General features: G+C 48.0%; 2 protein-coding genes and 1 long non-coding RNA gene across 3 annotated transcripts; all 3 read left to right on the forward strand.

Moving 5' to 3' along the window:
* The first annotated feature begins 1,126 nt into the window (after positions 1-1,126).
* LOC109771846 (probable inactive receptor kinase At5g58300) lies at positions 1,127-6,265 on the forward strand. Its single transcript, XM_020330539.4, has 3 exons — positions 1,127-1,405; positions 3,705-5,058; positions 5,457-6,265. The coding sequence occupies exons 2-3, from the start codon at positions 3,777-3,779 to the stop codon at positions 6,086-6,088; spliced, it is 1,914 nt and encodes a 637-aa protein (XP_020186128.1). The 5' UTR covers positions 1,127-1,405; positions 3,705-3,776; the 3' UTR covers positions 6,089-6,265.
* A 2,025-nt stretch (positions 6,266-8,290) lies between these two features.
* LOC109771852 (eukaryotic translation initiation factor 2 subunit beta-like) lies at positions 8,291-10,625 on the forward strand. The gene is made up of 6 exons (XM_040400908.3): positions 8,291-8,687; positions 8,778-8,845; positions 8,936-9,081; positions 9,163-9,305; positions 9,424-9,509; positions 10,181-10,625. The coding sequence occupies exons 1-6, from the start codon at positions 8,663-8,665 to the stop codon at positions 10,250-10,252; spliced, it is 540 nt and encodes a 179-aa protein (XP_040256842.3). The 5' UTR covers positions 8,291-8,662; the 3' UTR covers positions 10,253-10,625.
* Positions 10,626-11,708: 1,083 nt separating this feature from the next.
* Positions 11,709-13,810, forward strand: LOC120973471 (uncharacterized). Its single transcript, XR_012203722.1, has 3 exons — positions 11,709-12,834; positions 13,179-13,342; positions 13,436-13,810. It is a non-coding gene; the product is annotated as an uncharacterized lncRNA (long non-coding RNA).
* The last annotated feature ends 727 nt before the right edge of the window (positions 13,811-14,537 follow it).

A 14,537-nucleotide genomic window follows, 5' to 3' on the forward strand; every position in this document is an offset into this window, starting at 1 on the left:
CGGTCCGCGGACACTAATGCGGGAGTACGTCATCCAACCATAGTCGCACACATCCGGCCTTCTTTAACTTTTTCCAAGACCGCACGATTAAATAGCCGCATGCAAAGGGTGCATACGTTCAAATAGCCGCATGCAGCACTAGTTTAAATTGTAAAAAAGTTCAAATATTACATCCCAACATTGTTGTCCCCATTCACCGTCCACTGATGCTCAATCAAATCTTTCTTGAGCTGCCCGCGAGTTGGTTGATGCATTTGAATAATCTCCTCAAATGTGATCGGGTTCTGGTCCGAAAGTTGGATAGGATCACCCACGTTCTCAAATTTCAGAGCTGCGTCAATATCGTCACCCTCATCCTCGACGATCATGTTGTGCATGATCACACAACATGTCATCATCTCCCACAAGGTTTTCTGATCCATTATTTAGCAGGTCCACAAACAACTGCAAAACGGGTCTATAGAACTCCAAATGCCCATTCGATATCCTTTCTAGCTGCTTCTTGTCTTTGGACAAAGTGAGCCTTGGTCAATTGGGTTTGAGATGGTGATGACAAAGGTAGCCCATAGAGGATAGATACCGTCAACCAGATAGTACTCCATGTTGTACTCATGTCCATTTGCAGTATAGTGGCAAGGAGAGCTTTTCCTTCAGCTAGCCTCGCAAACATCGACGATTGTTACATCACATTGATGTCATTGTGAGACCCAGACATGTCAAAGAAAGCGTGTCAAATCCAAAGATCCTGTGATGCAACTGCTTCAAGAATGCTGGCGAGCTTCTTAACATGACCCCGATATTGCCCTTGTAAAGCCTTCGACAGTTCTTCGATTTCTAATGCATTCAGTCAAGAGATCCAGGCAAAATGACCTGGCCACCCTCTTGCTTATGAGATTGCCAAGAGCCTCTCCGTGTCTGCCACAATTGGTTCTCTCAGGTACTGAGGTCCGAACACCTCGACCACGAGTGCCGAACCATCCAATTCACACACACGCTGGGTTTCGACCGTTTGGCTGCGAGGGGCACAGTGACCACTCTACCACCACTTTGACTGTGCCGCTTCACCGCCTTCACTACATTGCCGCATCCACACTTCATTAATACCGCCGAAAAAGCAGGGGAAAACGGACGGGGCAGTGCACCAGTGACTGAGCAAGGCGGACTACTACTACAGTGGTGGAGTGGATCCCACGCCCCCCCTTCCGTTTCATTCCTCCCCTTAACTGCACCCCCGCTCCCTCCCCTCCCCCCTCCCTCCCTCTCTACCAAGACCCAGCGGGAAGCCCTTCCTCTCGTGCCCGGCGTCTCCAGGGTCCGGGGACGAGAGAGCGGCCACCGGAGCTTCTCAGGCCAGCTGCTCCCGCGCATTCCACCGGGGCTCCGCCGGCCGGCCGGCGCCGTCGAGGTACGTGCCCTGCTCTGGCGGCTCCGCATTCCCGGCCGTTCGAATCGTCGGTTCCGCCTCCATACCGTTGTGTCGGTTGCTGTTCTTGGCTAGTTCTTCTTCTCCTAGGTTGCCGGCCGTCTGTGTTTTGCCCCCCGTTTGTAGGCCGTCTGAATCTTTTCTGAAAATTACAGCGCTTGATGCGTTGAGCTGTTCGTCGTTGTAGGGGAAAAGGGGCTCTGTTCGTCTCTGCCGCGGAGTGTTCCCGTCCAAGCCCACTGGCGTTTACTTGGTTTTGTCTCTGTTCATTTGTTTATTTCTTGTTAGAAAACGGCCGTTTTGGATCATGCCCTTAAATTGCGAGCTACAGCTGCAGGAGTACAGTGGGATTAATTAATACTAGAAGCATATATCGCCTCCACTTTTTAATCAAAAATATTAGTACAGAATCAACATCATCTCTGTTTCTTCATTTCCTTTCAGTGAGGCACTACTAGTTTCAGAAGGAAAAAAATAATGTTTGGTAATACTTTGTTCTTCACTTCAAGTTTACAAATTTCCCCACTGTCCACTTTTGGTTCTGTCCCCACTAGGCATTCTTGTGGTTCTCACCTGTGTTCAGATCATCAGATGTAGTACAACGGTGGTGCTGTACTTACCATTCATCACTAGATAGATGTTTGTGTTCAGTTACACTGCACGCTCGCCATTCAGGTGGACTAGGAATCGTGCAGATGGGGGTTCTGGCGTGGTTTCAATTGTGTTTGGTACCAAGAAAGCAAATAAATTCTAGTAGTTCTACATAAATCCAAGTGCTCCCTTTGCTTCAGTTTTGTTTCTTGTACTGGCCAAAGGTTGGATCTCTGCCAAGCTTCCAGTTCTTGTTCCTGCCGTATGGTGGATCCAGCAGCAGGCAGCAGCACCCCCCACATGCCATTAATTCCTTGTAGCATGTTACTTGCTCTGGCTTAGAATCGACTCAACCAGCAAAGGTTTCACATGAGCTGTAGTATGTGTGTAGTTCAAGGGTTGGAAGCTGGTAAGTACCTGGAGATGTGTGAACTATGGGTGCTAAGCCAGCTTGGACTTGGACTCTGGAGCGCCGGGCATTATTCATTGGCCGGCCCTGATTAAGAAATTGCTTCTCCTCAGGCCCTCTTTAAGTGGGGATGAAGCAAATTGTGCACTGCTCTAGGCCTTGTAGACAGTAAACAAATGTGGTGAGCCTGCAAGCACATTGCCATGTGCAGCAGCCACCTTCCCACACCTCCATCTCCATTAGGCTGCATAACCTTCAGACAGGGTTCCTTGTGATTGCCGACCTTTGTTTGTTTAGTGGCTTCTCTGATGAAGCAGCTTTCTCCAGTGATCACTGGCTTAGATGTCTGCAGTTAGCGCGGCCGGATGCCTTTCGTGCGACGCTAAAGCTGGGCCATCTTGTTCCTAAGCGTGCTCAAAGTTTCTACCACATGTAGGGCATCTTCATCACATAGTTGCCTCAGTTCCTGTCGGTACTATTTGCATTGCATTTTGTCAGGGACTCGGAGTTCTGTGCCTGAGCTTCAGTAGTTTGTCAACTGAACTTAGTGGTGGCAATACCGAAATGCATGATGCGATGTGCTCATCTTTGTGGGTTCAGCTTTGTTCCTGTTATTCTCTTTCTCCCTGCTTTTGCTGATGCTTTTGGCTTTTCATACGCTGACCGTATCGTGCCGCTTTTCTTTTTCTGCTTCTTTCCCTTGAATTGCTTTCTGCCTGCAATTTTTAGGCCATGTTTTCCTGCCTTTACACTTTAAAGGGCGCCAAGGTGGAATTTCTGTCCCTCGACTTGTTTTCATGCTCGACTGCGTGTGCATTCTTACATTGTCACTAGAAAACCAGGCCTCCTGTGAATAGGTAGTTCAGTAAAGTGTCTCGCTGCTGGTCCATACCGACCGATCTCGCAGGATAACCGCCTGCGGTTTACACAGGAAACTTTAAGTCGCACTAGTTTGGAATGATGAAATATTGAAATCTGTAACAATGATGGAAATTTATCTTTTTAAAGTGCCCTGACTTACTTAAAAAGTGTGCGTTCCTGTTGAGTGAGTCACTTGCTGGAAAAGAAAGCTGATTGCGCTGACTTGGTTACAGTCATGCGTGATTCACATGATAGCATGCATCAGTGTGCCCTTTGGGGCACCTTGCAGACATATGTGCAGTGATTGCCAATTTGTGTGTTGTCCTCTTATGATGAAATACTGTTCTTGTTTGCAGCTAGACTTTAAAGCTTAGTGTCCGTACGCTGGTTCTCACTAAATGTCCACTTTTGTTTGATCAGGTTTGGTTACTTGTCTGGTGTAAACAAATGAAGGTGCAGCTGATTTAGTTCGCCCGTTTGACGACTCATCAGATGGATCATCTCAGTCTTAGAAGCCTTGTCCGCCTTCTGCTCTCACTGCATCTGTCATTATCGTTATTCAACCCTCTGGCAGTAGCAGATTTGGCCTCTGAGAGCCAAGCCCTTCTTGACTTTGCCTCTGCAGTCTATCGCGGCAACAAGCTTAACTGGGGTCAAGGTACACCACCGTGTTCATGGCATGGTGTCAAATGCTCAGCAGACCAGTCACACATATCTGAGTTGAGGGTACCAGGTGCTGGCCTCATCGGAGCAATCCCTCCAAAGACTCTTGGCAAGCTCGATTCGCTCCAAGTTCTGAGCCTGCGGTCTAATCTTCTATCCGGAAGCCTTCCATCTGATGTGGCCTCACTTCCTTCTTTACGTTCCATATACCTTCAGCACAATAAACTTTCAGGAGGTTTGCCTTCCTTTTTCAGTCCTAACCTTAGTGTAGTGGAGCTCTCCTATAATTCCTTCACTGGAGTGATTCCTACAAGCTTAGAAAACCTTACTCAGTTATATCTCCTGAATTTACAAGAAAATTCTCTCTCCGGACCCATTCCTGACCTGAAGCTTCCAAGCCTGAGACTGTTAAACCTGAGCAACAACGAGTTGAAGGGCTCAATTCCTCGCTCGCTCCAAACATTCCCAGATAGTTCATTCTTGGGGAACCCTGAACTATGCGGGCCACCACTAGATAATTGCTCATTTCCAACACCAACACCCTCCCCAGAATTGCCTTCAACACCATCATCTCCATCGCCTGCGCATCACGACAGGAAACTGAGCATAGGGTTCATAATCGCGGTTGCTGTCGGGGGATTTGCAGTACTGATGCTAATTGTGGTTGTGTTGTGTGTGTGCCTTTCAAAGAGGAAGGGGAAGAAAGAGGCCGGTGTCGACTACAAGGGAACTGGTGTCAGGAGTGATAAGCCGAAGCAGGAATTCAGTAGCGGTGTCCAGACTGCTGAGAAGAACAAGTTGGTTTTCTTGGACGGTTGCACCTACAACTTTGACTTGGAGGATCTACTGAGGGCTTCTGCAGAAGTCCTTGGCAAGGGGAGTTATGGGACTGCCTACAAGGCTATACTCGAGGACGGCACTGTTGTCGTTGTCAAGAGGCTAAAAGATGTCGTGGCAGGGAAGAGGGAGTTTGAGCAGCAGATGGAGCTCGTTGGGAGGTTGGGTAAACATTCAAACCTAGTCCCGCTTCGTGCTTACTACTATTCCAAGGATGAGAAGCTTGTCGTCTACGATTACATTGCCACCGGCAGCTTTTCTGGCATGTTGCACGGTATGTGTTTTCACTCCTACATATTTCTTTATGATGTTAAGTTGTTAACTGTGCAATGGCTGACAAGAGAACATAACAAGGGGCCAACATTGCTCAAGTGTCAAAATAATTGTTACTGTACCTTTGAAAGTACATAACTTGCTATATCCATGCCATGCTTAATACGGAGTAGTTGGCATCTGAAATTATGACATTTACAAGATGTTAGGAACCTTTATTTTGCAATAGGTCTGAACATAAAACTTGGACATATTTCTGCACATTTCCTGCCTGAAGCTGCATTGATTGTTTTTTTCTTCTATATCTTAAACATTTCGTGCAAAGAAAGATAACTTGTGTTAGGCAAAAAATTAAACTGTTGAACTGATAGTATCTCTTACTGAATTACTGATCAACAGGTATCAGAGGTGTTGCTGAGAAGACGCCATTAGACTGGAATACCAGGGTGAAGATCATACTAGGAACAGCATATGGCATCGCGCACATCCATTCAGAAGGCGGCGCAAAGCTCACCCACGGCAACATCAAGTCGACCAACGTCCTCGTCGGTCAGGATCAAAACGCGTACGTCTCAGACTACGGCCTCAGCTCTCTGATGAACGCGCCCGTCAGCGCGTCCCGCGTCGTGGTCGGCTACCGCGCCCCGGAGACCATCGAGAACCGGAAGAGCACGCAGAAGTCGGACGTGTACTGCTTCGGCGTCCTCCTCATGGAGATGCTGACGGGGAAGGCGCCGCTCCAGTCGCAGGGGAACGACGACGTGGTGGACCTCCCGAGGTGGGTGCACTCGGTGGTCCGGGAGGAGTGGACGGCGGAGGTGTTCGACATCGAGCTGATGAAGCACCAGAACATCGAGGAGGAGCTGGTCCAGATGCTCCAGGTGGCGATGGCGTGCACGTCGGGCCCGCCGGAGCGGCGCCCGGCGATGGAGGAGGTGATCAGGATGATCGAGGGGCTCCGGCACTCCGCCTCGGAGAGCCGCGCCTCCTCCGACGAGAGGTTCAGGGAGCCCAACCCGCCGTCGGTCTAGGCCGCTGTTCCCTCGCCGGCTTCTCTGTCAGGAGATCATTGGATTCATTTAGCTAATTTGTAATTTGGGTTCATGCATGCCAGCATGGCTGGCATCAGGTGCGACCTCACTGGATCGAACAATTTGCATCGAGACTGTAATCTTGGCAATTGTAGAGATTTTCATTGGGGGATTGAATTGTTGTGTTTGTTTCATTGCTGTGCTGAATCTTCTTGCTGGGCAAGTGCCGCATGGCTGGCTTTACCTTTCAGGCCAGCAAACGAACACCTGGTCGGCACCACCCCACGCCGGCGCAAGGACCGGCACTAGTTGCTTCCACATACCATGGCAGGTCGCGGCGGTAGGATCGGCAGTGGTCGCACCAGTGTATGGTTGTATGCGAACTCGAAGGCCGGCCGGTGAGCGGAGGGCGCCAGGAGCGGACGGCGTAGGGTTCTCGTGGGTCAATTCAATTTTCTTCAGGGTCTTTGTGAGAAATGGTTTCGGTAGCAAACCTTTTTTGTGTGTGTGAATGAATACGCAGGACACATATCTTTTCATCGATAGAAGGGCAGAAACTACATAATGGTCACGATCCAGCAGCTGCTTACAGTTAGAAGGCGCTGTTGTGGATGCAAAGTGAGCAGAGGGAGATGGGGTGCTCAGCCCAAGGTACATAGTTCAGGTTACAGGTAAGACTCTGTGGCGTCCCTTAGCTCTGGCCTTTGCCCAAAGTATACCTGACCATCTGTCGGGCCGGGCCTACCAAAGCCCGATGCAAAAAACCCAGGCCTGAGCCTGGCCCGGCCCGGCCGTCGGGCCTAAAAATCAGGCCCGAACCCGGGCCATGATGCTAAAAGCCTGTCGGGCCTCTTCGTTAATGCGTGAATTTGACGGGCTCAGGCCCGCCCCGACCCGGCTGTCGGGCTTGAAATCTAGGCCCGAGCCTGGCCCGTGGACAAGGTCGGACCAGGCCGGGTCGGGCTTTTTCGGGCCGGACCGACCGGGCCGGGCTTCCCATGGTCAGGTCTAGCCCAAAGGCACGCCTCGTCCTTGATGAGACGAATAAGATCCTCATGAGATGGTCGCGCTCCTTCGAAGATGCATGCGTTGCGGTGGTGTCAAATAGACCATGCCAAAAGAGAGATCAGCAGTCCAAGCCCTTTGCGCAAGAAAGGCTGGGAGTCCTGGATGGTTGTAGCATACCAGTCGAAAACTGGGGCGAAGCCATCCGGCGACATAGTGGTGAGCCAGCACCATGCAAGGATCTCATGCTAGGTTATGCGAGAGAGGACGCAACCCACACGGTCCGGACGTATGCGGACGGTTTGAGATTCGGCGTTGGAGATGCCCTAATTACCCGGTCACCTCACCAGTTCTAATCACTTCTCCTTTTTTTCCTTTTCCTTTCTTTTCGTTTTATTTATATTTTTTTCTTTTTCTTTATTTCATGAATCTTTTCAAAATCCGTAACTTTTTTTCAAATCGATGAAGATTTTTTGGATTTTAGAATTTCTTTTGAAAATTGATGATTTTTTTTGAATTTGTGAACTTTTTTGAAAACTGATGAACTTTTTTCCAATTTTGAACCTTTTTTTGGAAATCGATAATTTGTTTTTAAAATTGATGAACTTCTTTTTGAATTGATGAATTTTTTGAAAATCAATGAACTTTTTTCTAGTTCTGATTTGTTTCAAAATTTCTTCGCATGTTTTCCAAAAAAACCAAAAAATTTCTGAAATGTATGTGCAAGAAATAGCGCGGCTACGTTTTATACTTCTCATGCTGTGATCAAGGCAACGGGAGCAAATTTTTGGGAGGTTTCTCGGGCTACAAACATTCTGCATGTTCCTGGGCCGGCCCACCAGGTGCGGCAGCGGATTTCCGCGTGCCGTCGTGACGCAAACGTATCCTGCTGCTTTACGAGTAGATCTTTTTTTCCCCAATCAAAAAGGAAAAAGGTTCAGGAGGAAACTTGCGGAACGCGCTACCATATTCCGCTACTCCCTCCTCAGCATATATATATATAGGACGTACCGCAAACAGGAGATACAATCAGAACCCGCGAGATCGATTTGACGACGGAGAAACCACACCCAACGCGGACTGAAACCCTCTCCCTCTCGCGCGCGCTCGATCGACCGCCGCCCCCGTACGCACCAGCCGCCGCGCCGCGCGCAGGAGGAGCCGACGACGCCGAGCGCAGCCATGGCGGCCTCCGAGGTGAGCTACTAGGCTTTTTCTTTCTGACGGGGCCGAGGTGAGAGAGCTTAGATGCACGCGCTTGTAGCTCCACTTTCATGATTCGGTTCCGTCGGAGTATATTTTATTTAGATTCAATATAATTGGATTTCTGGGCTTTGAACTGTGAACTTCTTCTAGGCTTTTCTGTGTAGTAGCTACTTTTTTTGTAGCGTTCATTTATAATCATGGTCACCAAAGTGCCATCCAAAAGTTGAAGTGAGCTCGGTATTCTTCCGGGGTGAACAAGAAACAAGCGAACTCATAAACACTTGAAGACCGAAAACTGAATTGTGGGTTTTACTTTATTCGTCATGCAAATTTCAGGTTCAGCTTGGCACATCGATTGCTGACATGGGAGATGGACAGGACATTCTAGGTATAGTTCATATGTATGTTGATACACTTGATCTTTCCTCTTCGTGAATCGCGGCCTCTGTTTTGACGTATCCGATTCCATGCTCTTCAGATCATCAAACTGTAGAGGAAGAAGAAGGCATTGTAATTGGAGTGGGAACTGACAGCGACTACCAAGAGGTGCCTCGATAGTATCTTCATTTTTAAATTTATTAAACCATGCGACTTTGTGTATTTGTTATTGACTTATTGGGTACTTCTGTTGTTCAGCTGCTGGATAGAGTGTTCAACATTCTCGTTGGAAACAATCCAGATCTCGCTGTGAATAGAGGAAAGATGGTTATGTGCCCTTCTAGGATTCTTAGGGAGGGTACGAGGAAGACAGTATTCGTGAACTTTATGGAGTCATGTAAAACGTGTGTTTCCACCTTTGTCTTGAAAAAATGCACTTTCACCAGATTTTGACAAACTAACCATCTGCAAATCTACATCTACAGGTTGCGTAGGGACCCTAATCACGTGATGGATTTTTTCCTCTCTGAGATGGCAACAAGCGGTTCAATTGATGGGCAGCACAGGTTGGTGATCAAAGGAAGATTTGCTCCGAAATCCTTTGAGTCGATCCTCAGGAGATACATCAGTAAGTGTCCTTGTCCAATTTCATTGCTTTAATGTTTAAAGTGTGCCATTCCTAGAACAAATGGTTTCCTGAATTCGGTAGGCTGTTTGTGACCTTTTGCATTTTGTAAACCTTTCAGATGCGTATGTCATCTGCAATGGATGTAAGGGCCATGATACCACTATATCCAAGGAAAACCGTCTCTTCTTCCTTCGCTGCGAGCAGGTAAAATGTCATATCTAGGCGCACATAAGTATTTGGTTACAGCATGTTTCCTTCCACATGATTTGTTCAACCCATGTCAAACATTTTGCTACTTATCACCATATATAGTTCCTCCGTTCTTTATATTTGTTAAATGCAAATTCAACGTGCCATAACCCACCTATTGTTTCTGCAAATGATGACTTGCAACTTCATTGCTGATATTATTTGATAAATACTTTAGTTACTGAACATTATTACAATGACCGAGGCTTAAACAATGTTAATAGTTCGTCGCATGTACTCCCTCCGTCCCAAAATTCTTGTCCTAGATTTGTCTAAATATGGATGTATCAAGTCACGTTTTAGTATTAGATACATCCGTATCTAGACAAATTTAAGACAAAAATTTTGGGACGGAGGGAGTACTACTTTCTTTTATTTTTCTCTATCTACAACCGTGTTACATGGGAATCCTGTTATAGTTTCATGCATTCCTCTTTAATAATAAAACAACTGCTTGTGGAAATCTGGTTTCTTGGTGCATTAGCACCATTGTAGGCTAAAATGGTTGTGATCATTCTGTAAAATAAGTTTTCTTGTGTTACTACTATTGTATCCTTTTCCATCATCCAAAGAAACTTTTGGTTGCAACTCTGAATGTGCCCTGCCGTTTTTCTTTCTTTCTGTAGTGTGGGTCTTCAAGGTCCGTCGATCGAATCAAGGCTGGATTTGTCGCACATGTTGGTCGTCGCAATGCCTGAACATTGGCCAAAACTCTAGATCGTCTACCCCGCTATACCCATGTGTAGACATGTGTTTTCTTTTCCTTTTTGCATCGCAAATGAGTTTCAGATTAACAGGGCTGTGACGCGGCACATGATGGAATCATGACTAATTTTCTAGGTTTATTAAAAGATTGTACTATGTGACGTGAGCATGTCATGGGGACAAGTTATAGCACTATCTACCAATTCAAAATGACAGAGTTTTAGTCCCTTTAATGTTTCAAACTTTCCATTACCTTGATAAAACAAGACGCCAAAGAGTTGGTATGTATAGTACAGGCCGTGCAACAGACAGTGAGCGAAGTAGATAAAAAATTGTGCGCACTGGTTCCGGGTGCACTGAACTTAACTAGTCTTGCAGCCTAGCTAGAGCTTGAGGCCGGGCTTCAGTTCATGGAGGTGTGGCGCGGGTTTGATGTAGGCCAACACCGTGTCCGCTGGCTGTGAGGAGGGTGGTGGCCGGGGAGTCCAGCGTGAGCGCGTTTGTGTGGCATCCGTCAAAATTGGCGATGCAAGCCAGGCCGGAAGATCGGCTGGATCTCTCCAGCTTCCTCCGGTTGACAGTCTTGTGCCACAAAGAAACATGCCAACTTCTTTGTGGAGCAACTGATAATATGGGATGCAATTATCAGACCAAAACAGTCTTAAGTGGGCAATTTTGTTCCTCTGGTGTTTTATTTGGAAGATCTCTACATGCCACATAGGTAGTGTTTGAATTGTAACCGAAGTGTCTCTACATTTGTTTTTTGTAATGATCCAAAATTCCAGATTTATTTGGATGGTTGCCAACCGTTTGGCATGGCAACACACTTTAGCCATCTGATCAAAACTAGAGCCGACGGCCACGAAGGCGGTCGATGCGAATGAAAAGATCAGTCGGTTGACTTCAAGGGTTTGCCAAGAAATTAACCACCCCACCCCACCCCACAAGAGGGCGCTACCCATTCCGAAAAATTTCACATGAGGAGAGAGTTGGATCCCCTATCAGATTGGCCATAAGTATGAAAGGAATTGTGGCGAATGTTTTGGCTCTAAAGATAAAAGCTCCGACGAGGAAGATCAAGTGTGGATCAGGCCAGCGTCGGGGACTATAAAATTAAAAGTCGATGCGAGCTATCACCAATATGCAAGGGCTGCAAGACTCAAATGGGGCGTTCATAGCTGCATCGTGTTTGTTTAAGGAGTTTGCCATTTGATGGCACATCAATGGAGGCGGTGGCATTGCTGGAAGGTCTGCGAATTGCCGATTCATTGGAGATCCTCTCAGTGGTTGTGGAATGTGATCCTATGAAGATAGTTCAAGCCATCCTTGACCCCGGAGGCGCCAGGTAGTGCTTGTCGTCGGCAGGTGATGCCGCCGACGGATGCTTCGCACGACTCATGCGGGGTCGTCAAATCAGGCCTACTGCCGGTAGGTGCTGCATGGTGGCTCTGGCGGAGGTGTCATGTTTAGCCTGTCGCTGCTGGATCGAAGATGCTGCGACGGCAACGGGAAGCGAGGCGGTATGAGACGTTTTTGTCTTCTGGCATCTTCTTCAAAGGTATCCAGCTATCAAGACGTCGGTAGCCAGACAAGTGGTGATGGTAGAGGCGGCTTCAATGATGAGTTTGTGCTCTCGAATGGAAACACAAGATCTCTGATTAGGTTATATCGACGCGCGTCTGCGTCGTGTTCTTGATGAAGGTGGTGGTTTGAAGCTTGGCTTTGGGGACGAGAATCCCGAGATCAACCTTGTGGCGGACTCGTCATCATCGGCACACATGCGGCAATTCCTTCTTGAAGGCATCGCCTAGAAGTTGTGTATTTTTGAGATTGCCTTTTATCATAGGGTTAGTGGTTGTCCAGGTCAATGTTGTTCGGCCGCTAAATTTTGTTCTCTTAATAATATATCGTTGTGTGCATCACTCGATGCAGAGACAGGGATTATCATCCTTTTCGAAAAAATCATTGACCCCGCAGACTATCGAGCATCATGAGCCGTGGTGACTGATGACTGCCGGGAGATTATGAGCTCTTTCAGCAGGGCGATTATAGTACTCTACGCACGGGATAGCAATGCTGTTGTGCATTCGCCTGCTCGAGCTAGTTAAAGAAGGAAATTATCTGAGGAGTGGTGCGAACATCCTTCTGACTTTCTCATTCCTTCTCGTGTAACATGATTATTGTTTAATAAAGGTTGCCGAATTTCAAAAAAGAAGAAGAAAAAAACACCCCACCCCACCCCTTCTTTTGGCATTGGGAAAGGCGAACAAGGAACCCTAGCCTGAGGTACGCTCAGAAAACGGCTCACAAATCTACCGAAATTTCTCGTTTTTCCACGGACTTCAACCCGATAGTGAAGGCATGTAGGGGAGCAGCAGCCGCCGGCGGTGGTGATTCGTGACGGATTTCTCCTAATCCCTAATTATTTGCAGGCCTGCGAGCGATGGCGGCGGTTGGATGCGCGGCCAGGAGGCTCGGCGGCTCCCTGCTCCAGCAAACGCAGACGGCGGCCACCTCACCTGCGATCGCGGAGGAGCGACGCCGGCTCGTGACACGGCTCATGCACACCAACGAGGTATCTTAACCAAAATTGACATCTTTTACCTCCTTTTCGCAGTGCAAAACAATATCTCACCACATCAAGGAGCGATAATCGAACTCTTTGCAATCGAGACAGCAACTTGTGCTCGACTGGGTCTCTCTTCTTCTCTTCTATTAGAAACAAGCGCAAGATTACTTACTAACCTACCCAAAGTAGCATCATACTTGTTTAACCTGACCTGAACCTATCCTGACCTTTGATTCAGTTGGCAGTTGCTGTACATCGTGCATTCTGTATCGTCGAACCTCGTTGATGGTAATCTTCTTGTTGGCAATCTTTAATGATATATAAAAAAATCATTATCTTTGTGCGTCCAGCATTCTGGTGAAGACGTTTTGCGCCAGATCCAGCAGAAGAAAAAGGAGCTGTATGATATGATACTTAAGGCGGAGAAGAATTTCATGACTAGTAACTGGCGTAACAGAGGGCTACTCCGGCATCTTTCTGTACAAATCGATCCAATGCCACATGACTTGCAATGGTACAATTAATATCAAGCACGCAATGTAAATTATCTATCTCTTCCTTACCTGTTTGACAGGAGTTGATATAGTCTCGTTTGACCTACCTGCAGGCACCGGTTAAGGTTATCCAAAAGGGCTACCAATGTGGTGAAGATAGTTGGGGTTATTACATTAACATCTATGGTTGCTACTGGTTCGTTTAGTTACCAAGATTTCAAAGATTATCTCGCAGACAGAAAGAAGCTACCCAAGGCTGTTAAGAAGAAAAATCAGCGCTCACAGGAAGAAGCTAGTCCGGCCTGTTAAGAAGAAAGATCAGTGAAGACAACATCTTGTTTGACGGAGAATCAAAGATGATGTCTGGATATCAACTTGTTTTCAGTTTATGACCTGTATCAGCTTGTTTTCAGTTTATGATGACCTGTTAGCTAGCACTATATGCTACTCATGCATCTTTGTGATCTTGTATGACATGGTATGTTATTAGAGCATCTACAGCCGGGCGCTCTATATCCGTCTCATACGTCCGGGCAGGCCATCCGATCACTGATCGGTCACAAAATACCGACCCAAGCGGAGCTCTCAAACGGGTCTCAAACGCCCGGGCTGACCAGCACACTCATATCCGTCCCAAATGTAAGGCGGATATGAGGCGGCCCGGGCACACCCGGCTGCGTCCACTTGACAAGCCCGACCCACCATCGACCCCACGGATGTCCCACAAAAAACCCCATCGGGCTCATCGCTCCAAAACCCTAGCTCACTCACTCTCCTCTCTCGCTCCGCCCTCTCCTCTCCCCGCACCGATTCCGATCGAATCCGGCGCAATGTTGAGCTCCGGCAGCCGCTCTGGCGACGAGCAGGATCCGGAGTATGAGCTTGCCCTCCGCATCGCCTTGGAGCTATCCAAGGTGGAGACCAGGGGCAGCTCTGGATCTGTGGGATTCCGATCGAATCCGGCGCAATGTTGAGCTCCGGCAGCCGCTCCGGCGACGAGCAGGATCCGGAGTATGAGCTTGTCCTCCGCATCGCCTTGGAGCTATCCAAGGTGGAGACCAGGGGCAGCTCCGGATCTGCAGCCTCGCTGCACCCACAACTTCCCTGTCGGCGCAGCAGCTCGGACGATGGCACTGGCCCCTCCTGTCCCGGGGGCAGCTCCAACAGGCAGCCTGCGCAATCCGCGCCTCCCCTACGCCAACCCCTGGCCCGCCG

This window comes from Aegilops tauschii, chromosome 2 (genome assembly GCF_002575655.3).
Source record: "Aegilops tauschii subsp. strangulata cultivar AL8/78 chromosome 2, Aet v6.0, whole genome shotgun sequence".
Lineage (NCBI taxonomy): Eukaryota > Viridiplantae > Streptophyta > Magnoliopsida > Poales > Poaceae > Aegilops > Aegilops tauschii.